Source organism: Staurois parvus, unplaced genomic scaffold (genome assembly GCF_062004578.1).
Source record: "Staurois parvus isolate SC_StPar_1 unplaced genomic scaffold, SC_StPar_1.0 ptg000694l, whole genome shotgun sequence".
NCBI classification, from domain to species: domain Eukaryota; kingdom Metazoa; phylum Chordata; class Amphibia; order Anura; family Ranidae; genus Staurois; species Staurois parvus.
Genome location: NW_028318490.1, coordinates 3411196 through 3435000, shown reverse-complemented (window position 1 = coordinate 3435000; position 23805 = coordinate 3411196). Strand labels below are relative to the sequence as shown.

The 23805-nt window shown below is 43.6% G+C and overlaps 1 protein-coding gene across 2 annotated transcripts in view; it reads right to left on the bottom strand.

Annotated features, from left to right (window-relative positions):
• Positions 1 to 22659, bottom strand: part of PLCB3 (phospholipase C beta 3) — a 246502-nt gene extending 223843 nt beyond the window's left edge. Inside the window, exon 1 of one of the 2 annotated variants that reach the window (XM_089652824.1) lies at positions 22476 to 22659. In XM_089652824.1, the coding sequence (XP_089508950.1) occupies positions 22476 to 22574 (99 nt within the window). In that variant the 5' untranslated portion in view covers positions 22575 to 22659. The remainder of the gene's footprint in view (positions 1 to 22475) is intronic. The other variant, XM_089652823.1, reaches the window with a different exon arrangement.
• Positions 22660 to 23805: the final 1146 nt, after the last annotated feature.

The window sequence follows — 23805 nt, the reverse complement described above, 5'->3', positions numbered from 1 at the left end:
CAAAAAAAGAACTTACTTCTGGAGTCTCAAAGTGATAAACCAGCAGATGACAAAGCCCACCAGTGCAGTTACAACGGAAAAAGTCCTTAGAGTGGTCTGGCCTTGTAATGAATTTTATGCGTCTTTAAAATAAAAGATCTACAAATGTACAAAAACACAATGCAATCTCCCCTCTGGAATGTGTAGAAGGAAGCAGATTTTCATGAAAATGTAGTGTTTAGTAAACATTGTATTGACAGTGTGCTCACTGACAGTGATAAACGGCTGGGAAACAGTTACTGGCTCCCAGCCATTTCACTGCAGCTGGCTTTGATAGCTTGAACATGACGCTCCCACTAAACTAGTATAGGCCAAGCTACAATCTTCATGTAAAAGCATGATACAACAGGAAACCATACAGGATATGTACATCAAAAAGACTGCACTTAATTTCACCCAATACTGAACATTTGCTGTTTGATGGGGACGGTTTGTTGATGTGAAACTGGGAATAGAAATTAGGAAACTGCTACTGCTCACTTGCTTATGAAGGTGGAAGCTCCAGGGATTTCACCCTGACTGTAGCTTCAGTACTTGCCAAGTTAATGTGGTTCTAAAGGCTGAAGATTTGTTTCCGTCATGCATTCTATGCATGAAGGCAATAAAAAAAACAAAACAAAAAAAAAAAAAAACCTGTGTGCAGCTCCCCAACCCACCTAATACCTACCCAAGCTACACCTACTGATGTGCACAAGAACAGCGGCTCTCCCAGCTCTCTCCCTGCTCATTGGCTCAGAGACAGCAGCAGGAGCCTTTCATGTCAGCAAAGTCTGATCATTGGAGGACAAGGGAGGCTGTGCCCTCAGCACAGCCAGAAAACTGACCACACTGGGATGGACGTGGCAAAATCTCCTGGTATTTCATACAAAGAAAGCAATGCAAAAAAAACAAAACAAAAAAAACAAAAATAAAACAAAACACAGGGCACATTTTAAACAAAAGTACATGGTACAACATATCAAGAATATAAATGCTGGGGTAACATATTTAAACTCAAAACCTAAAATGTGATATACTGCAGCTTACCAATCATGTGGTGGCTGCACTAGTTCTTTTTTAATCTTTTTCCCCCTCAGTTTTCACCTGGTGATCTGGCCAGTAACACCTCCTGTATTAGAGAGTGTCCTCAATGGATGAAGGAGCACCTTCGGACAGCAGTATTGTTAGTCTGTAGCCAAACTCCAGCTGTTACAGCAAATAGTTTTTTTCCTTTTGGAATAAATGTTGTACATATATACACATACATACATATATATACACACACACACACACATATACACACACACACACATATATACACATACATATATATATATATATATATATATATATACATACATACATACATACATATACACACATACATACATATATATATATATATATATATATATATATATATATACACACACACATACATATATATATATATACATACATATATATACATATATATACACACACACACACACACACACACACACACACACACACACACCGTATTTTTCGGACTATAAGGCGCACCGGATTATAAGACGCAGTATTAGTGAACGGATCTATTTTCATATACAAGACGCACCGGATTATAAGGCGCATAAAGCGAAACAAAATAGTCGGATAAGTCAGACTTTATTCAAATCATTAACAATAACTGTCAATATTACACAATAGATCCAGTCAGACCACAATATTACACAATATTAAAGCGAAACAAAATAGCCGGATAGGTCAGATATTACACAAAAGAGTATGCTCACTTTTTCAATCATTCATATTCTACGGATCCATCAAAATTCCTCGTCTTCGGTGTCGGAATTTAACAGTTGGGCGATAGCGGCATCAAGCAAGCCCGGATCCCTCTCGTCATCATCCGATTCAGTCTCATTGCTGTTGCTTGGCTGTTCATTGATGATTCCGGCCTTCGTGAAAGCTCGGACGACAGTTGAAACCGATACCTTAGCCCAGGCATCGACGATCCATTGGCAGATAGTGGCATAACTAGCCCGGCGTTGCCTGCCTGTGTTGGTAAATGTGTGCTCACCTTCTGTCATCCATTGCTCCCATGCGGCTCGCAATTTAGCCTTGAACGCCCTGTTGACACCAATATCTAGTGGTTGGAGTTCTTTGGTCAATCCTCCAGGAATGATGGCAACCTCCGAATTGGTTTTCTTCACTTGGCTTTTGACAGTGTCAGTGAGATGAGCGCACATAGAGTCGTAGATCAATAAGGCCGGAGACTTGTGGAAGAAGCCATCTGGTCTCCTGACGTAAACTTCTCTCAGCCACTCACTCATTTTCTCCTCGTCCATCCAGCCTTTTGGATTGACCTTGACGATGATCCCAAGAGGAAACGTTTCCTTTGGCAAAGTCTTCCTCTTAAAAATGACCATGGGTGGTAGTTTCTGGCCATTAGCCTGGCAACCGAGAACTACAGTGAAGGATGATTTCTCATTCCCTGTGGTGCGTATAGATACAGTAGACGTCCCTGTTTTTTCTACAGTACGGTTCGCGGGGATGTCAAAGGTGAGAGGGATCTCGTCCATGTTTGTGATGTGGTCTGACTGGATCTTCTTTTCGATGATCTTGTCCTTGCAGTAAGTGCGGAAGATGGCCATCCTTTCTTCATAATCCTTTGGCAGTTGCTGCAAAGTGGTAGTTCTTGTGCGGATGGAGAGATGACGCCTTTTCATAAAACGGAAGCACCAAGAAGGACCTCCTTGAAATTCGTTGATCTTCATATCTCGTGCCATCGCTGTTGCCTTAAGTCGAATGGAGACTGTAGAGACGCTTCTACCTGCTGTTCTCTGTTCAATAATCCACTGCTCAATTTTGTCCTCTAATTGTGGCCATCTTGCCTTGTTCCCTCGGAAACTCTTCTTCGTCTTCTTTACTTGACGCAGGTCATCTTCTTGTTTCCTCCACTTCCGTACCATTGCTTCATTAATGTTGGATTTTTTCGCTGCTGCTCTATTCCCATGTTGTACTGCTTGGCTGATGGCCTTGAGTTTGAAATCCGCGTCGTAAGCATGTCTCTTAACAGGTCTCTTAACAGGTGCCATTTTGGGGTCCTTAATTACCGGATTTGGAAGCACAGTACATATCAGGAAATGTAGTTTTCGGTAAGTGAAAAAACTTTGATTTGTTGTCGATTGCTTGGCTCTGATTGGTTTATCGTCGCCAGGATAAGCTCGAATAAGCAAGGGGAGTGGCTTCGTCGCTTACCAAAGTCATAATAAAACATTTTGACAGATTCTTCAGCACAGTGTGAACATACACTGTTCATACATAAGGCGCATCGGAATATAAGGCGCATTTCCGATTTTTGTACAAATATAGGGATTTTATGTGCGCCTTATAGTCCGAAAAATACGGTGTATATATATATATATATATATATATATATATATATATATATATATATATATATATATATATATATATATATATGCTGATCATTGTAAGCACCCCTGTCAGTGTTACATGGTTTGTCTCAACCCTCTTACTGCTAAATCTGCAGGACAGCTTGTTCTCTTTAAAAACAAATGGCCAGATCACCAGCTGAAAATAAAAGCTCCAAAACAGAAAATGAATACAGCCATCACATCTAAGAATTGGTAAGCTGCAATACAATAAAAGGTTTGCTTTTAGGTTTAATATTGCTTTAAGGGGACTAAAGGAAAACTAAAATCCACAACAGTGGGTTATTACAGAGTGTGTCAGTGTTGGGGATTTTGCCTCACTTCATGTCTGGTTTACAATGTTATCAAGACAGGAACTGTGGGGAAATCTCCCCAGTAAGGGCTCATGTACACGGGACGTTTGGAAAACTCTTCTGAAAGATGGAAACTGACTGCTGGAAAACGTAGGTAAAAAAAAAAACAACGTATTTTTAGCCACGTTTGCATACCACGTTTATGCGTGTTTGCGTGTAGAAGATGTTTTTTTAAGATAACATCAGGAGACCTTCCCAAATGCCCAGAATGCACTGAAAAATAGTACATAATGAACTATTTCAGACATTTTGAGAGAAATAGAGAGAGCAGTATGTGTTGGGATGACCTGTCTTTTCTGGTTGTATTCACTATGGATCCCATCATGAGCATAATGCGGCACGTTCTACCATTTTTTTCCTTCATGCAAAACCTGGAACTGACTGTGCTGGTGTACCGGGTCCATTTGAATACATGGAAAACTCTTTGCATGCGTTTCTGAAGATGAAAAAAGGCTCTGGACGGCATTTGGATATGGAACAGTTAAAAAACGCTTCTAAATGCAAACGTGCATAAACGCGGTTAGCCACATTTAGAAGCATTTGAAACGCTGATAAAGCTACTCCTGAATGCAAGTTTGGTGCGTTCAAAAAAAAAACGACTAAACTCAACTGCCTGTTAAGGATGATGTGTACACGGACACATAGGAAAACATCAGGGAGCATTCAGGGACTGCTGAAAAAAAACCCAGCTCCTGAACAATTATCTGCAGTGTACATGAGCCCTAAGGCTTCTGGCAGAGATCATGTCCTAACCCATTCCTTACTCTACTGCAAGAAAAACTCAACTTTTGTCTGGAATTACAATAACTTCATGTAAATAATTCAGCAGGTAGGAAACACATATCACCCACTACAATCATGCTGTAATACTGCTTAGCAACCCTTCATTTCAGGCCAGAGTGTGTGCATTTGTTTTTATTGGGTTCACTTACTCATAGACTTGCATTGTGAGAAGGAGCAATAAACAACAATTCCAAAGCACTGAAAAGGAAGCAGAGGCTTTGTAGGACAGTAAGGTTAGGTTCACATAGATGTGGTGCGAGTTTCAGTGCGATTTCCAGGGGTAGTTTTAGCCATTCAGGTGCGATTCTGATGTGATTTGACAGCGTTGTCAGTCAGTCTCTCTCTCTGTCTCTCTCCTGACATGGACCAGGGATAGGAGATAAGGAACAAAGCAAAGACTTGCAAAAAACGTACTGGAATTGTGTTATCTTAGGACAAATAAGTGATTTCCACTCAAGTCTATGTAGCTGCAAATAGCACCGCACTAAACTCGCACAGGACACGTTTTTAAATCGCATTGGATTTGCACTGCATATATGTGAACTGCCTCCATAGAAACTCATTTTATGTTCTTTTACTTGTCATGTGATTCCATGCGTTCTGGAATGCATTGGAAATAGCATCAGTGTGAACCAGGGCTTACGGTGGCCATACACTGGGAGATTGGTCTGTTTCAGCCCTGCAATCTGATCAAGAGAAATCCTTTGATTCCACCTTCTAAGCTAAAACAAACCCCGCTGGATATTGTGTTCTCAGCAGAAAGGTTCCATAGGTGTATGAAATGCCCTGTCGAGGAGGACATTAGAAATAATTGGCCCAGCTTAAAGATATCCTCATCTGATATGGGAATAAACAGAAGGGGGAGACTGTACTGCATTCACATAGGACCCATGAATGAGCAAGCTTGGGGTGGACAGGAGTGATGGTCTCTATGACAAATGTAATTCTTGAGCAATTCAACAGAGCTGCCGGTAAAAGTAATTAAACTACCTGTCTGGATGGACCAGTAATTACTGTTCCAGACAATTAGATTCATTAGTCGGTGATTATAACATGTCCTGTTGGAGCATTTAATAGGATTACCTCTTGTCTACACAGGCATTTTTACTTGCTGTAATCGATATTTTAAAATGCTTCCGTCGTTACTGCTTGTTTTATCGTTTTTTATCAATGCACAGTTGGAGGGGAGCAATTTGGTGATAGTTATCATAGACTGAGGGTTCTCCCATTACGTCCAATGACAGAACAGTAGATTTAATCTTTTTAGAAGTTCACGTTGCTGACGCACACACACCAAAGTAAATCTTTTCATTTTGGATAGAATGTGAGAGAACGTAAATCTCAGTCAGGTTAGAAATATTGGCTCTGCCCTGCTGAAGAGATTTTCCTTTTTTGTTCTGTTCTGACAGCTGTCACCTGGATATTAAGTGAGGGGACGCCTCTCCAATGTGAACACACACAGCAATAAAATCCTTGCAGAGGTTCAAACCTTCCTCCCTCTAATGGAAAATGTGTTTTACTGCTGTCCGTGTTCTAGTTTAGTTTTAGATTTCATCTCACTTCCTATTCTGATACCCACCAAATAAACAGAAAATAAATGACAAATTGTCCAAACAAGAATAAAAGGATGACAGCAGTTCTAACCCTTTACTACTCAATTCATAGCCAAACAATGTCTGTAGTCAGATCTTGTAGCAAAGCTTGAAGGGGAACACAAAAAACAACCTTACAGTGGGGCTCCCCCTGCACTGCAACAGTTAAATACTACTGTACAGAGGTGAGTACCTGTGCTAGCTTATGTACCTCCTGTACTGTACATCACTGGCTGTGTGTCTTTCCAGCAGTGGTCTACAAACTGCAGCCCTTTGCTTGACTTTATCTGGCCCTTGGGACACATTTCCTCCCACTAATACAAGGCACTCTTTCCCCCACTGATAGCAATGATGGGGCACTATTCCTCCCACTGACACAAACTATAGTGCACCATTCCTTCCACTACCGTCAGTGACGGGGCACCATTCTTTCAACTACTACCGTCAGTGACGGGGCACCATTCCTTCAACTACTACCGTCAGTGACGGGGCACCATTCCTTCAACTACTACCGTCAGTGACGGGGCACCATTCCTTCAACTACTACCGTCAGTGACGGGGCACCATTCCTTCAACTACTACCGTCAGTGACGGGGCACCATTCCTTCAACTACTACCGTCAGTGACGGGGCACCATTCCTTCAACTACTACCGTCAGTGACGGGGCACCATTCCTTCAACTACTACCGTCAGTGACGGGGCACCATTCCTTCAACTACTACCGTCAGTGACGGGGCACCATTCCTTCAACTACTACCGTCAGTGACGGGGCACCATTCCTTCCACTACTACCGTCAGTGACGGGGCACCATTCCTTCCACTACTACCGTCAGTGACGGGGCACCATTCCTTCCACTACTACCGTCAGTGACGGGGCACCATTCCTTCCACTACCGTCAGTGACGGGGCACCATTCCTTCCACTACCGTCAGTGACGGGGCACCATTCCTTCCACTACCGTCAGTGACGGGGCACCATTCCTTCCACTACCGTCAGTGACGGGGCACCATTCCTTCCACTACCGTCAGTGACGGGGCACCATTCCTTCCACTACCGTCAGTGACGGGGCACCATTCCTTCCACTACCGTCAGTGACGGGGCACCATTCCTTCCACTATCGTCAGTGACGGGGCACCATTCCTTCCACTAAAATCAGTAAGGGGGCACCATTCCTTCAACTATCAGGACAGGGCACCATTCCTTCAACTAAAAACAGTGATTGGGGCACTATTCCTCCTCCTACTGGACCACAGGTGTTATGTAAACTTCTTACTCCCAAAGCAGAGACATTGTTACTCCCACTGACTCAGTGGCATTTTCCCCTACCACTGGCCACAGTCTGACCCCCATAAAGTCTGAAAGACAATAAACTGGCTTTGTTTGGTTAAAGTTTGGAGACCCCTTCTTTAGAGAATGGATTTACCATACATAGAAGACAACGGGGACTTTATTGCCAACATACAAACCAAGCAATGTATTACAGGCAGTCCCCAAGTTACACACATCCGACCTGCGTACTTAAGAACGGAGGCAGTGTGTTGTCATGCTGGTCCCAGAAACTTCTGGGCAGCCATCTTGCTGCTCACCGCATGCCGCCACCTACTGTCTGGCAGAACAGTCAGCAATCCCATGTCACTGCATGGCCAGTTAATCCTTCCCTATGCGATCTGAAACTTTAAAATAATTGTTAATTTTTTACGCAGCGCTTTACATATATATTGTACATTCAAATCAGTCCCCAGCCCTCATACAACCTAAGGTCCCTAATTCACATTCATACATACACATACTAGGGTCAATTTTAGACAGAAGCCAATTAACCCACAAGCATGTCTTTGGAGTGTGGGAGGAAACCAGAGTATAGGAGGAAACCCACACAGGCACAACATGCAAACTCCATGCATGTAGTGCCATGGTTGGGTTTCCAACCAATGACTCTCATTTTTTGGGTTGGAGTTAAACTTAAAAAATGTACCTGTTCTAACTTACATACAAACCTACAGAACATATCTTGTTCATAACCCGGGGACTACCTGCATCATGTGGAAATTGGTTAATACTGCAGAAGTCGTCTAATGTCCCAAATGCAGGCATACATACATTGCCACACAGAGCCTCAGATATTAAAGCTAAGTAACCAGACGAGCACTAACCTATGGAGAACCCATTGGAAATGTACAATAGGGGAGGAAATCACAAAAGTGCACTTACTTTCACTCTCCTATGACCCAGAGTCAGACATCACAAAAGAGGCCCCAGGCTCTGGAAGGATCCCAACCATATTTTCAGTATCCATCCAACTACCTGATTGGACAGCTGGCTTCGTCTCTCAGCGTGTAGAGTGATCAGTGGTCATATGATCACTCAGTTCTCAGGCTGAGAGCCGGGGGGGGGGCAGCTGCAGCATGAAGGTGAGTATTTATGTTTGTTTTTGTATTATTATCCCCATACATCTCTTAACTACGATGCCAAAATACTTTGAATACTTTGTAGACATTAAAGATACTTTTTTAAATCCGAAACCTAAACACCCATGAGAATAAGCCAGTAGCCGAAACATGTGCATTTGACAATCTTCCCATGTTCAAGAATATAGAACAGCCTTTGTCAATCATAAACTGACAATTTCCTTCATGTGACAATCAAAGGGCATCTGGTTTGTACAGCATTCGAAGGCTAACATACAATAATTTACTACAGATCCAGGAATAAATGGCTATTGACTGAAAAAGGAAATTCAATTGCAACGCAAATTCTTCTTCCATTCCTTGGTCACCAGCCAAATAGTCCTATTTTCTAAGTATGAATTCTGTGAAAGCCATGTTGGTAAACACAAGCGAAATATCCAGTAAAACGCGGGACCAGGATCATTAATTCGCTCCTGTCCCGAGGCAGAATGACGTCTGTCTAACAGAAACAAAAACATGGCAGAGCCTGTGATTGTAACATGAACTATGCTGTAGCTACAAAGTTACGATTATGAACTGCGCCCAAGATTTAATTCACACAGGAGACACGCCACTGTCAACAAGAAATGTCTTTACAAACAAACAGATAATCTATAACTGAATAGTGGCGTTTTCTCTCCGACTTGTGATGTACACTCACTGGCCACTTTATTAGGTACTGATATAAATAAACAGCGCAAACATAGACCTCTAAATACAATCAGTATATAAAGTGCATACTAATATATCGGAAATCATGATAATAGTGAAAATCCATCATAATAATAAACACCAAAAGTTCGTGAAATATATAAAAAATATCCGTGTAAAGACAAGAAATCCAAAATTCTTCAGATGCAAAGAAACTTCCACCTTCCACCCGTGCAAACCAACATCAAATACACTCACCAGATTTTTGGTGAATGAGGGATTTAAAGGGATCCTAAGCCCTCTTTCATATCCACTCTATAGGATTCCTTACCATCAGAATAGGCTCCACCATTCAACCAGGGGAAAAAAAATCTCAAATAGTGTAATATTGCTAATATTATTAAAAATCAAAGATTAAGGCCACTCACATTTCAGTCACTTTCAAAAGGCATATTTAGTATAAAAACCTCTTCCAGATGGACAATGAGTAATTTACAGCCCCCTCAGGAATCTCACATCACAGCTCCAGGATACAGCAGAAGATCCACAGAGAAACCCATACACAGATCAAAAAAAAAAAAAAACCGCTGGAACACACCGCTCAGCGTGCGTTCCACTCACCGGAAGTGACGTCAGACGTACGGGGTATAGACCGGAAATGCGTCAACGCGTTTCGCCCCTCCCATCGGGCGTTCTCAAGAATCTTTTTGTGTACACTTTATTATTAGGTACACCTGTTCAATTGCTAGGGAACACAAATTGCTAATTAGCCAATCACATGACAGCAACTCAGTGCATTTAGGCATGTAGACGTGGTGAGGACAACTTGCTGAAGTTCAAACCGAGCATCAAAACAGGGAAGAATGGGGATTTAAGTGATTTTGAATGTGGCATGGTTGTTGGTGCCAGACGGGCTGGACTACGTATTTCAAAAACTGCTGATCTACTGGGATTTTCACGCACAACCATCTCTAGGGTTAACAGAGAATGGTCCGAAAAAGAGCAAATATCCAGTGAGGGGCAGTTGTGTGGACAAAAATGCCATGTTGATGTCAGATGTGAGAGGAGAATGGGCAGACTGGTTGCTGTGACATTCAGATTGTAGGGTCAGAATGTGGCGTAAACAACGTGAAAACATGGATCCATCCTGACTTGCATCAATGGTTTAGGCTGGTGATGGTGGTGTTGTGTGGGGGATATTTTCTTGGCACTAGCAAGGTGTACCTAATAAAGTGGCCGGTGAGTGTATTTTCTACTATCCCTTACAAGATCTACACAAAGATGACAGGACATCAACATTGCTAAATCAAGAGTGTTATAAAAGAACAGTAATGCATGGACCATCTTCACAAGAACGTATCTGCAGTAAACCTAGTCTAAACATTGAATATACATAAGACTCCATTCAAACTTGTGCAACTTGCCATTGTCTTTGGACACTTAAGTCGCACCCCATGTTTTTCAATGACAATTATTCAAATACGAGCGACTTTAAAAAGGTTTTCTGCACTACTTTGGGTCAACTTTCATGTGACTTGAATGCCATAGGCTGCAATGTAAACCCTCAAAAGTTGCATGAAAATGTCACAACTGACTTTTATACATGGGACAGTTGTACAACAGTTGTCCATTATCATTGGTCAAAGCCAAAGTCACATCCAAGTTGAACCCATCCAAAGCTGTATTGAAGTTGCACTCCAAAGTAGTGCGACTTTGAAGACTGAATGAAGCCTTAGAGCTGATTCACACATGTGTAGTGGAGATTGAAGATCAGGTTTCACAGCTAATTGATGCAGTAGTTGTTCACAGGTTCACATCAGATTCAGGACAGGATTAGCTCAGGATCTTATCCTGTTCACACATATGGGGTTTAGAAATGGTTCCCATAGAAGTCAATAGCCTGTTATCCGCACCTGAACCGGATGGCACTGCTCAGATATCAGGACGTGACTTATTTTAAATCCAGTCGCCGGACATACAGTTGTGTTCAAAATAATAGCAGTCAGACATCACTAACCTGATCAATCACTGTTGTTGGTAGGAATGATATTTCTACATGGCAAATCATTTACTAGCAGGTGTAGTAGAGTAACAGAAATCCAACAGACCCAACAGTCATGACATGCATGCTGCTGATTCTGTGTAATTGAATCACTAATTGAAAGGGGCATGTTCAAAATAATAGCAGTGTGGAGTTCTATTCGTGAGGTCATTCATTCTTTGAAAAACAGGTGGCAATTATTGCCCTTATTTAAGGAAGGAAGGCAGCAAATGTTGTACATGCTGGTTACAGTGCATTTCTCTATGAAATTCTGAGGAAAATGGGTCGTTCCAGACATTGTTCAGAAGAACAGCATACCTTGATTAAAAAGTTGATTGGAGAGGGGAAAACATATAAAGAAGTCCAGAAAATGATAGGCTGCTCAGCTAAAATGATCGCAAAATGCTTTAAAATGGCAACCAAAACCTGAAAGACGTGGAAGAAAGCGAAAAACTACCATTCGAATGGATAGAAGAATAGCCAAAATGGCAAGGACTCAGCCAACAATCAGCTCCAGGAAGATGAAAGAAGGTCTAAAGTTACCTGTGAGTACTGTTACAATTAGAAGACACCTATGTGAAGCCAAGCTATCTGCAAGAAGCCCCCGCAAAGTCCCACTGTTGAAAAAAAAAGACATGTCCTGAAGAGGTTACAATTTTCCAAAGAGCACATTGACTGGCCTAAAGAGAAATGGCGCAACATTTTGTGGACTGATGAAAGTAAGATTGTTCTTTTTGGGTCTAGTGGCCGGAGACAGTTTTTCAGACGACCCCCAAACACTGAATTCAAGCCACAGTACACTGTGAAGACAGTGAAGCATGGTTGCGCAAGCATCATGGTATGGGGATGTTTCTCATACTACGGTGTTGGGCCTATTTATCGCATACCAGGGATCATGGATCAGTTTGAATACATCAGAATACTTGAAGAGGTCATGCTGCCTTATGCTGAAGAGGAAATGCCCTTGAAATGGGTGTTCCAACAAGACAACGACCCCAAACACACCAGTAAACGTGCAACATCTTGGTTCCAGACCAACAAGATTGATGTTATGGATTGGCCAGCCCAATCCCCGGATCTTAATCCAATAGAAAACTTGTGGGGTGACATCAAAAATGCAGTTTCTGAGGCAAAACCAAGAAATAGAGAAGAACTGTGGAATGTAGTCCAATCATCCTGGGCTGGAATACCTGTTCACAGGTGCCAGAAGTTGGTTGACTCCATGCAGCACAGATGTACAGCAGTTCTCAGAAACAGTGCTTATACAACTAAATATTCATTAAGTGATTCAAAGGAAAGCAAAATCAAACATTTTTCAGTTTATATAGTGAATGTTTGAGTTTGTAAAAGAAGAATACAAAACACTGCTATTTTTTTGAACAGTCTAATATTCACTTTTTTTCAATTTTTTTTTTAGAGGAACAACACAAATTTGATATATTTTTCTTCATGTTTTGATTTGGAATAGACTGTGTAGTGTTCCCAATGCATTTGTGTGTATGGAAATAAAAGCTATTAGAAGGATTTTCAGCTTTATTCACTTTTTTCAACACACTGCTATTATTTTGAACACAACTGTATGTGAACAGGCACCATAGGAAGCAATGTTTTTCCACATGTCATGCAGATTGGATGTGGTTCATATATGTGAACGGGAACTGAGACTCAATAGACCAGCATTCTGAGACAAGAGTAGAATACAGTATATCTTTAACTGAGAACAAGTATCACATTAACTGGTTAAATTAAAAAAAAATTAAAAAAAAAAGTAATAATAATAATCATAGTGAACAGCTTGCAATGACACTGAACACTAACTGCACAGTTAGCAACAGCTAGGAAAACTAAGAATTAAAAGAAAATATTTCAAGAAACCTATGATAAGGGGAATTTGCCAGCTGGTCTGATTAACCAAACTAAGGCTGGCCATATATATTATGCAAGGTTTCTTTAGATTTACCAAAACCATATAATGAGGTTAAACCTAAACAATATCAATTTGTATGCAGACAGCCCCTTGCACTACATAGAGGAAGGTAAATCTAAAGGAAATCGAACAAGAACATTGTATAATATATGGCCAGCCTAATGCTAGCCATACACATATACATTATCATTTTAAGAATGTTCATTTGATTTTCTAATAGTTAGTAGGTCAGATTGAAGTTTGTTTTTGAACACAGTGATGAGAAAATTCAAGCAGAATGGAAAACTTCTCTTGATCAAACAAATTTTCAGACAGTGTATGAGGTTTTCTTTCAAAAGTTACATTCCTTTTTAAGCGGAATTTTAAAGACAAGTGAAATTTTCAAACAACATTCAACATATTCTCGACCAAAATCTACTAGTATATGGCCAGCATATCTTCTTAGTCAGAAGTGGGCAGGTAGGGAAGTAGTTAAAAATGTCAATCATCTAGCTGTCATGCTGGCCCTCTATCTGCAATGCTTTCCCTGACCTAGAACAAGTGCTGTATACAGACAGTGAAGTCACAACTCCTGCTCTGCAAGATCATTCCAGGTCATTTACTAAACCAGAACAACCATAGGATCCACATAACTGGGTAACTAGCAATTTAGGTGAAGGTATCAGCAATTTGATTTCAGGTACTTCTATAGCGCCGCTTTACATATACATGACAATGACAGCCTTTGTGTTCTTCTAAGCACACGTTTCCCTTATTCCTTTATGTACAAGGTAAAATCACTTTGATTAGGTTAGGATTTTGGCCAATAATATATTATAAACAATACTCTCTCTTCATATGTCAGACATGAGGCATGTTAATTTCTTGGCATAAGTAACTAACAGCTTCCAAGTAGTAGGTCATCTTTTGCTTCCAATTGTATAGTATTGGCCTATGCAGACTACAGAATTTGGAGTTAAAAAGTGACAATCTTCATTAGCCAGCCTTTCCTGAAGTCCTGACAGTAGTCTAGGGAAATGTGAGTTTTAACACCACAATGTACCTACCTGTGCGAATGGTCAGAAAGGGAGATATTTACTAAAACGTGAGCACTTAAATATACTTCAATTAAGCTTTGGCAATAAAACCTGGAAGCTGATTGTGCACGCTCCAGTTTTAGTAAATAAGCCCGGGTTCACACTTCTGTGGTGTGGAACATCGCATGTGATTCTCACAGGAATCACACTGCATTCCTGTGCAAATCACAGGCAGATTCTGTGCGGTGCAATTTGAGCCATACAGTTTCTATGGCTCAAATCACATCGCATCTGCGCCAAAAAGGTGCAGGACCCTTTTTTGTCTGCACTAGAATCAGATCGCAATGGTATTCACACCCATGCAATCCGATTCTGCACATTGCACCGTGTTTGGCAAACAGATTTCAGAGTGTTAACATACACACCCACAGCGGTTCGCATGAACAGGGTGCGATTATGATGCAGTGTGGAATTTACACAGAAACCGCTGCATATTACGCACCGCACACCGCATCAGTGTGAACACAGGCTAAACCCCAAAGCATTATCTGTTGGTGGGCTTAAGAAGGACAATTGTGAAAAACTAAAAAGAAAGGCACAAACTTTGGACACACACTAGCTTTGTCAGCCATGATCACGCCTGGCAGAAACCCATTTCTATAAGCTGACATTTCATTCATTTTGATGACCAATAAAAGGTATTCCTTTAAAGCAAACCATGAAGAGTGAAGCAACAGGTTTGCAGGAATGGCCACTCCACTCCAGAGCAGCATAAATCTTTCCTTCTCTCCAGCTGAGAAAAAACAAAACACCTGGTACGTCCAGATCCAAAGAAGGATATTATTATTATACAGTATTTATATAGAGCCAACAGTTCGCTCAGCGCTGTACATTACAATGGGAGACAATACATGAGACAGTACAATAACAATACAATGCGAAACACGAGGGGTTTGAGGGCCCTGCTCCTTGGAGCTTACAATCTAGGATATAACTTCCCTGTTACGTTACAGTGCTGGTACTTGGATCAACATGAAGGACCGCTGTAAACGCTGACTGATGCCGGCGCCGCTGTAAAACGCTGACTGATGCCGGCGCCGCTGTAAAACGCTGACTGATGCCGGCGCCGCTGTAAAACGCTGACTGATGCCGGCGCCGCTGTAAAACGCTGACTGATGCCGGCGCCGCTGTAAAACGCTGACTGATGCCGGCGCCGCTGTAAAACGCTGACTGATGCCGGCACCACTGTAAACGCTGACTGATGCTACTCTGGACTTACAGAGCACTTCTTTTCTTGCTCTTGAACAGATCAGCAGGAGAGGGTATAGGTGCAGATGGCGAAATACAGAGGCCTTCCATTTCTGATCTTGTAAATATGCTAGTTGCCTGGTTGTTTTGGTGAGTCACCAACCCAGAACAAGTATGCAGATCAGCAGAGCTGGGGAAAGGTCGAAAAGTTATTATCTATCTATTATGCATACCTGTTCCAGTAACTCAAAATACTTCAGCAAGATAGTCAGCAAGACATACAAATAACTAGCAATATCAGAGGCATGGGTCACAAATGGCAACATCCCAAGGTTTGTTTATGAAAGGATTCCAGATATGACTGGTACTCTCCGGTATCATATTTTACCTCTACTATGCTTGCCCATCCCAATGCACCCCTAGAGTCTCCTAAAAAAAGCCCTAATGAATACTTGTACAGGGTATACGGGGACTTGTAAGCCAGGGCTCAACAAATCCCAGGCACCAGATCACCATGGCGACTAGAAATTGCATCCTGGGTTCACTTATCGCGCCCCATAGGGCTTCCATGGGAAATCGCGCCCCATAGGGCTTCCATGGGAAATCGCGCCCCATAGGGCTTCCATGGGAAATCGCGCCCCATAGGGCTTCCATGGGAAATCGCGCCCCATAAGGCTTCCATGGGAAATCGCGCCCCATAAGGCTTCCATGGGAAATCGCGCCCCATAAGGCTTCCATGGGAAATCGCGCCCCATAAGGCTTCCATGGGAAATCGCGCCCCATAAGGCTTCCATGGGAAATCGCGCCCCATAAGGCTTCCATGGGAAATCGCGCCCCATAAGGCTTCCATGGGAAATCGCGCCCCATAAGGCTTCCATGGGAAATCGCGCCCCATAAGGCTTCCATGGGAAATCGCGCCCCATAAGGCTTCCATGGGAAATCGCGCCCCATAAGGCTTCCATGGGAAATCGCGCCCCATAAGGCTTCCATGGGAAATCGCGCCCCATAAGGCTTCCATGGGAAATCGCGCCCCATAAAGCTTCAGTGTGCAAACGCCTCCCAATAGACTTCAGTGCGCAAAAACCTCCCAATAGAAAAACACTAATCTCTGCAAGCCACTCTACTCTATCACTTGTGAGTCTGAAATGCATCACAGCAAACTCACACAGGACCCTTTTCATAATGGCACTCAAAACACTGCGTGTGGATTGCATAGGTGTGAACCACCTCGATAGGAACACAAAATATCTACGCTGTCATGCGAATCTGAGTTTCAAAACAAATCCAGAATCACATGTGAGTGTGAGCCATGAAGGTTCCAATCACACTGGGGCATTTTGGGATCAAAGCAGAATCGATGTGATTGTAAAATACAGGTTCAGGTGCCATTACGGTCAATAGCGCCTAAAACATGGTGCGATTTTGCAGTAATTGTCACGTGGCAAATCGCATCGTATGATGTCCCGGGGGCTGACAACTCAGGCTATGCTACAAAAAAAAAAAAAAAAAAAACCTGTCTCCTTTTTCAGCTGGCTCCTAGATTCAAAGCAAATTTGCCCAGCCCTGCTGTAATGGTTTAGGAGGAGTGACCAGAGCAGTTAATAGTAATATGTAGCTCTAGTAGGTGCCGGCTATGCAGCTCAGAACCTTGTGACACGTGCAATCAATCATATGCATGTCACAACCTTTACAGCACCGTGGTGCAAACATCTTCAATAAGAACAGGAAAATCTAATTATATACAAGCATATCAATGCTGTAGTCATACACATAAATGCCAAAATTGCCAGTGATTTATTACCCCCCCCCCCAACAAAGTATTGTTGACTGGTTGGGAAGAGGTTAACAGGTGATCTCAGTGCTGTCATATGTCCTACCCCGCTGTTACATCTGCCCTTGGAAACCACGTCTGACACCATCACTGACTCTCTGCCACCAGAACATAGATGCCTTCAAAACAATCCCAACCCCCTTTCAACAGCCACAACAATGAGACCTATTTATCCCTTCTCAGCAGCCGAAAACGATTAAGACAATTGTGGCTCTACAATTTACAGCCAGACAATGCAATATAAAGCAGGCTATAGACACTGGGGAAGAGGGCATTCAGGACTCAGCCACCCTCAGGGGGTCTTTTGTGGCCATCACTGGCAGGAGAGAACATTAGGGTTTGGACAAAGTTTTTCAACTGGTGTGATGACTATTCCTATAAACGAATAACCCAGCACCAGTCATTGCAATACACCCTCGCTGTTCTATTTTTGCTCCCCTGGCAGGAAAAGTTGGCCGTAGACTCCCAGTTGGTGCTAATGACAAAAAATGATCCGATTCCTCCATCCACGCTATATAATGCTGATGGACTTATCTCCCACCGTGGCTATTTTATTTTGACAGCGGGACCCACCGGCTCTCAAAATACCTGAAAAGCAGCTTCATCCGGCTGGATGTAGTCATTAATACAACCCAAAATCTGCCCAGAGTCACGCATACACGCTACTATGCATGCGAGACCGGCCGGTGGCCATCTTGGATGCTGGAAAGACCTGTTTTTACCATGCGAGTGCAATTTCTATTTGAATAAATTTTGGATCTTTGACAGTAATCTTTTATTACATGTATAATGCTACAAGTTCTGGTTTAGTAACTTGTCTTGGAGCCATTGGAGAATTATCTGTTATTTCCTTGGGTGTCCAAAGGAGGAATTTAATCGTGCATTTCCCTTGATGTTACAACAAAGCACAGATTGACCACTCTTAGCAGGGTGTCACAAACCTTCTAGCAAGCCTTGCGAGTGGATGGTGTCACATTGGCTATCTTTGGAAGTCTTCTGACTGATCTGTTCTGATTTCACCATATGATTATTTTATTTATGAACACTTTGTGATTATCTATTATTTTTCACATATTATTATGATTTTTGTTTTGAGATGTTTTGAGCACTGCACTTTATTTGAAGACTGTGGATGTAGTCATTGCTCAGCCAAAAATGTTCCTGCAGACCTCTGACACACGTCGATTGAACGATCAACTTTTGCTGAAAGAAGAGGTGCTGGTAGGACCATCCTCTAAGTGAAATTCACATAGTGTATGACCAGCAGTGTAGGCAAAACAAAAATGTCAAAAAACATTAGGTCAGCCTTTGAACCATTGAGGAACCCTAAAAAGTTTTTTTTTTTTTTGTTTTTTTTTTAGGTGGGGAACCCCTTCTAAAACCAATTCATCTGGGGTTTATGGGAAATATGTCCCTTACAATGGTGGTCAGTGGGAAGCAAACCCCTTACAATTGTGGCCAGACTGACACTTTTACAGACAACTAAAAAGCTCACCGGTGTCATGCTGTTGGCTCTGTCATGTGGCGTTTGTCCCAGGACTATGCAGGCATCATCAGATGTGAAATCTATCTGCCACAGCTTAAGGATCCTCTCGCAGCCTCTGGAGGAGCCCTGGTTGAGGATAGTGTGTGGTCCTCCCTGTTCCACAGAAGTATATCAGTAGATTGACTTCTGTCAAATGAGACTGATGGAAAACTTTCACTGGATCAGCAGCTGCAGCGCTCAGCAGTGTATTCTGACAGCAGAGTCCCACCGTAAGGATACAACAGCACAGCAGGCAGGATTCCATTTTGCTTGTGTGGATGGGGGGGGCAAAAAAAAAACATTTCCTAATTTCCTATAGCGTTTGACCCCCGCATTGCTGTGGTGTTAGTTGAAGTACTGTACAGTATGCAGTACTTCTCTCCAATGCAGGGGGTTGTGCTGCAAACTACCTCAGAGCAATGTTACTGTGGTAATAGAATGTTATGAAATCTCACTCTGAGTAAAGTTGGGATAGAAAAAAAAAAAAAAAAAAAGAGTGTAAACAGTGAGGTGTGCTGGGATGAATAGGCTACAAGTACTGTCACCCATTGCGGCAGACGGCTTGTAGTTCTCAATGAACTGTGAGGGCTCTGCACCCCCGATCTGCAGATTGTGGGTGCAATGCTTTACAGGCTTTAATGTAAAATAAATAATTTTTTTTTTTTACTAGCAAAAAGAAGCACAATTTTTGTTCACAAAAAGTAAACTTATCCTTCAACCACTTCCCGGCCACCCTATAGCAGAAATGTTGCTACAGGACTGCACGGGTGTGCAAAATCACATATGTACATACATATACACACACCCGATTTAGCAGTTCCGGGTAGGATTCACGCACTCTACATGCGCCATTTGGGGACTCCGCTGTTGATCACCGGGTCCCAGCCGGTGATTACTCGCCAGCACCCGGTGATTCTCGAGTATTACCGATGGGGGAAATACTTTTATGTAAGCAATACAGTTCTCTCTCCTGTCAGCTCCTGCACAATGTTTTGTACGGCTCTGCATAGCAGAGCCATACAAAGCAGTGTGCTTACAGTTCAAAGCACACACAGCACACAGTTTACCCTTTGATTGCATTTTAACCCCTTCCTGCCCAGTGCCATTAGTACAGTGTCAGTGCTTATTATCACTGAATTGGTGTCACTGGGGATTTCAATGACACCAAGTCAGTTCCCCCCACTGTCAGAATGCCCGCCACAGTCCCGCTATAACACGTATTGGGATTTTTTTTATTAGCAAGGACATAGTAGGAAACATTTTGGCCTAAATTTATGACGAAATTTGATTTTTTTAATTTTTTTTATTGGACATGTTTAATAGCAAAAAGATTTGTTTTTTTTCTCAAAATTGTGGGTCTTTTCTTTTTATGGCACAAAAAATTAAAACCGCACAGGCGATCAAATACCACCGAAAGAAAGCTCTATTTGTGGGGAAACAAAAGTGAATTTCAGTTGGGTGCAGCGTTGCATGACTGCACAATTGTCAGTGAAAGTAACGCAAACAAAATGGCCTGGTCAGGCAGGGGGGTAAATCCTCTGGAGGGCAAGTGGCTAAAGTGGTTGTAAACCCTTACATACACCCGATGATGTGACTGGCTTTAGTTGATACACAGAGATGAAAAAAAATCCTTCTACATAAGTTGTACCTTTTTATCTACCATCCCTTTCTTCTCTCTACTTCCTTTCAAAATGCAGAATTTACAAAGCTTGTCTGAGAGTTCAGAAAGAAAGGGGGCAGGCAGTAGAAATTACACTCTGAAGAGCTCAGTGAGGAGAGTTCTGACAGCTGAATAGAGGGAAGAGACACCCCCCCCCCCCCACACAGCATACAGGAACAGAGCTGAGGCTGTCAATCAGCTGGAGGTCCCTCCCCTGTCACCATTTTTCTCTTGGTGTCAGGAAAACTTGTCAGAAGTGATTCACGCAGATAGAGGGAGGACGAAGCAGACAGAAATAACACTCAGTGCTCTGGATAGAACAAGTACACACTAAAGAAGGATATGCTTTGTTCATATTTTATGTCTACGGTTTACAACCACTTTAATCTGTGGACGCAGGTCAGCATGGGCACCCTGATTGGTCGATGGCTACACACCCCCATACACAACAATCTGGGATGCACTGTGTTCTGACACCTTCCTATCAGCACCAGCAGTAACATATTTATTTATTACAGGTACGTCTATAGCGCCGTCAATGTACGCAGCACCTTACATGTATATTGTACATTCACACCAGTCCCTAACCCTCAAGGGGTGTACAAGCTAAGGTCTCTAACTCACATTCATACATACTAGAACCAGGTTAGACAGGATCCAATTAACCTACCAGCATGTCTTTGGATTCTGGGAGGAAACCGGAGTACCCAGATGAAAGCCACACAGGCACAGGGAGAACATGCAAACTCCAGGCAGGTGGTGCCGTGGTTGGGAATCAAACCCACGACCCGAGTACTACCAGGCGGAAGTGCCAACCATTTAGCCACTGTGCTGCCCGTAGTATCTCTTCTATGGGATCGTATTATACAGACCAGCCTTCTCTCCCCATGTACATCTATGAGCCTCGCTCACTCATGACCCTTCACCGGTTCTCCTTCCTTGGAGCACTTTAGGTCAGTCCTGACCACTTCAGACCGGGAACATCCCACAACATCTCCAGTTTTGGAGTTGCTCTGACCCTGTCGCCTAGTCATTACAATCTGGCTCTTGTCAAAGTCACTTCCATTTTGCTTGAGGTGATTGTAGCCGTATTAGTGCACTTGTGACAGAAACAACTGAGTACTGACGTGATACTCTCTTTATTTGCACTAACATACAATTTTCTGGGTATGTCCCCTTCTTCAAGGTCCAGGAAGTACTGCTTAGACCCGAAGAAGGGGACACTCCCCGAAAGCTTGTCCTCAAAATTGTATGTTACTGCAAATAAAAAAAGTATCACAGACAGTACTCAATTGTTTCTGTCAAAGTCACTCAAATCCTTACAGTTGCCTGTTATTTCTGCTGTCAAAACATCAGCTTCAGGGACAACATGTTCACTTGCTGCCTGATAGATCCCACCCACTTTCTGGTGTCATTGTGAGGAGATAATCAATGTCATTCACTGTCACTGGTCATAATGTTATGGCTGATCGGTGTATAGAATATAAGAGGTGACCTCCCAGCACACTGTCCTCTATACTGACACCCTCAGCTCTCGGATTTCCATTACTCATCAGGACTTGGTCCCCCTTCACTGAGGAGAAGACATTTCCTTCACATTCAACCCAGTGACAGTGTGTGTGCTCGGCTCACCTCAAGTCACCCAGGGCTCCCCCTGAACACTACAAGTCCCTGAACACTACAAGTCCCAGCACCCCCCCCCCCCCCATGGTATGTCCCAGCACAGGGGAGCCCTCAGTGTGAAGTTGCTATCACTCCCCCACATGGTATGCCCCAGCAGAGGGGAGCCCCTCAGTGAGGAGACGTTCCTATCACTCCCCCCACTTGGTATGTCCCAGTACAGGGGAGCCCGGTGATCTCTGAGCCCCCTCACTGAGAAGTTCCTGTCAGTGATTGCAGAATGTTCGCACCCCCCTCCCCTCCCTTCCATGCTCCGCTCTCACCTCGTCCCACTTGATGAACTTGCTGCCCCGTTGTAGGATCTCCGGCACCCGCACCGGCTCCAGCTGCAGAGCGTGTACCCCCGGCCGGGCCCCCGCCATGACTGAGGGCAGGTCAGGGGGGCAAGAAGAGAAGAGGGAGGTGAGGCGAAACCAGCAGGGACTGACTTGGAGGGAGAGGTGAGGGGAGGGGACGAGGGAGGAGAGAGGGCGGGACCAGCTCACAGAGGGGGCGGGGACGGAGGATGGGAGGCAGCGGGGAGAAGTTGGGGATGAGACTGTCCGAGTACCAGGAAGGAGGAAAGTTCCCTTATCACCGCGCTACCCGCTTCTCATTCCCCACTCAGCACGTGACCCGCCTCCTCCATTCAGTGGGCCCGTCCCGTCCTGGCACCTGTGTGGAGGGGAGGGGCGTGGTCTGGACCGTCACATTCCTCGCATACCGGCCTCTCAGGTGACCCCGCCCACACGCAATCACGCTCTGCTCTGTGGGTGACACACGGGGGGCACCTGGGCTCCGGGCAGTGTGGGGGCGCTAGTGTCCTTAGGACAGGTGTGCTGTGCGCAGGGCTCGCCTCCCTCAGTCTATACAGCCCTCAGGACTGCTCAATACAGCTTCTAACAGCAGCATATTTCAGCCTGACAGGCAGGGGGCAGGACACAGGCAGGGGGCTGAACACTGACAGGCAGGGGGCAGGACACTGCACTTACACTGCTGAGGCACATCAGAATGGATTGGATGCATGCAGGACACACACCCAGGATGGCGCTGGGGCTAGACTATATTACGCCCTAAACAAGACCAGCTACTTGCCCCCCCCCCACCCCCCAAAAAAAATAAAACAAGAAAATATTAAATCAACAAAATATGAAACTGCTAAATTTCTTTTAATTGGCAAAAATAAGTGCCATAAGCTGCCACCAGAACCAATATTAAAGACATAATATATATTATCAAATATAAATTAACTGTATTAACCAATCAGACAGAAATGAAAAAAAAGAGTTACAAAACTCCACCATAAGGGACTGAGTCTGAGAGGAACACTGGAAGGAGCAGCAGCTCAGCTGCTACACTGGCCCCAGACACCCGGCATCTTCCTCTGACCTTTCTTCTTCCCCCCGCAGCTGAAGGATCATTCATGGAGTGGCAGCGTCCCACATGATCAGCATCCACTCCCCTCACCCCGACCATTGTCCGCCCCCATCCTCCTCCTGTCACCTCCATGACCCATCAGCCTCCTAGGCTGGGCACTCCTCCGATGGCTCCTGCCAGGTGCAGAGTCCAGGCTGCGGCTCTCAGTGAGGACTGGGGGACTCCCAGCATGACACC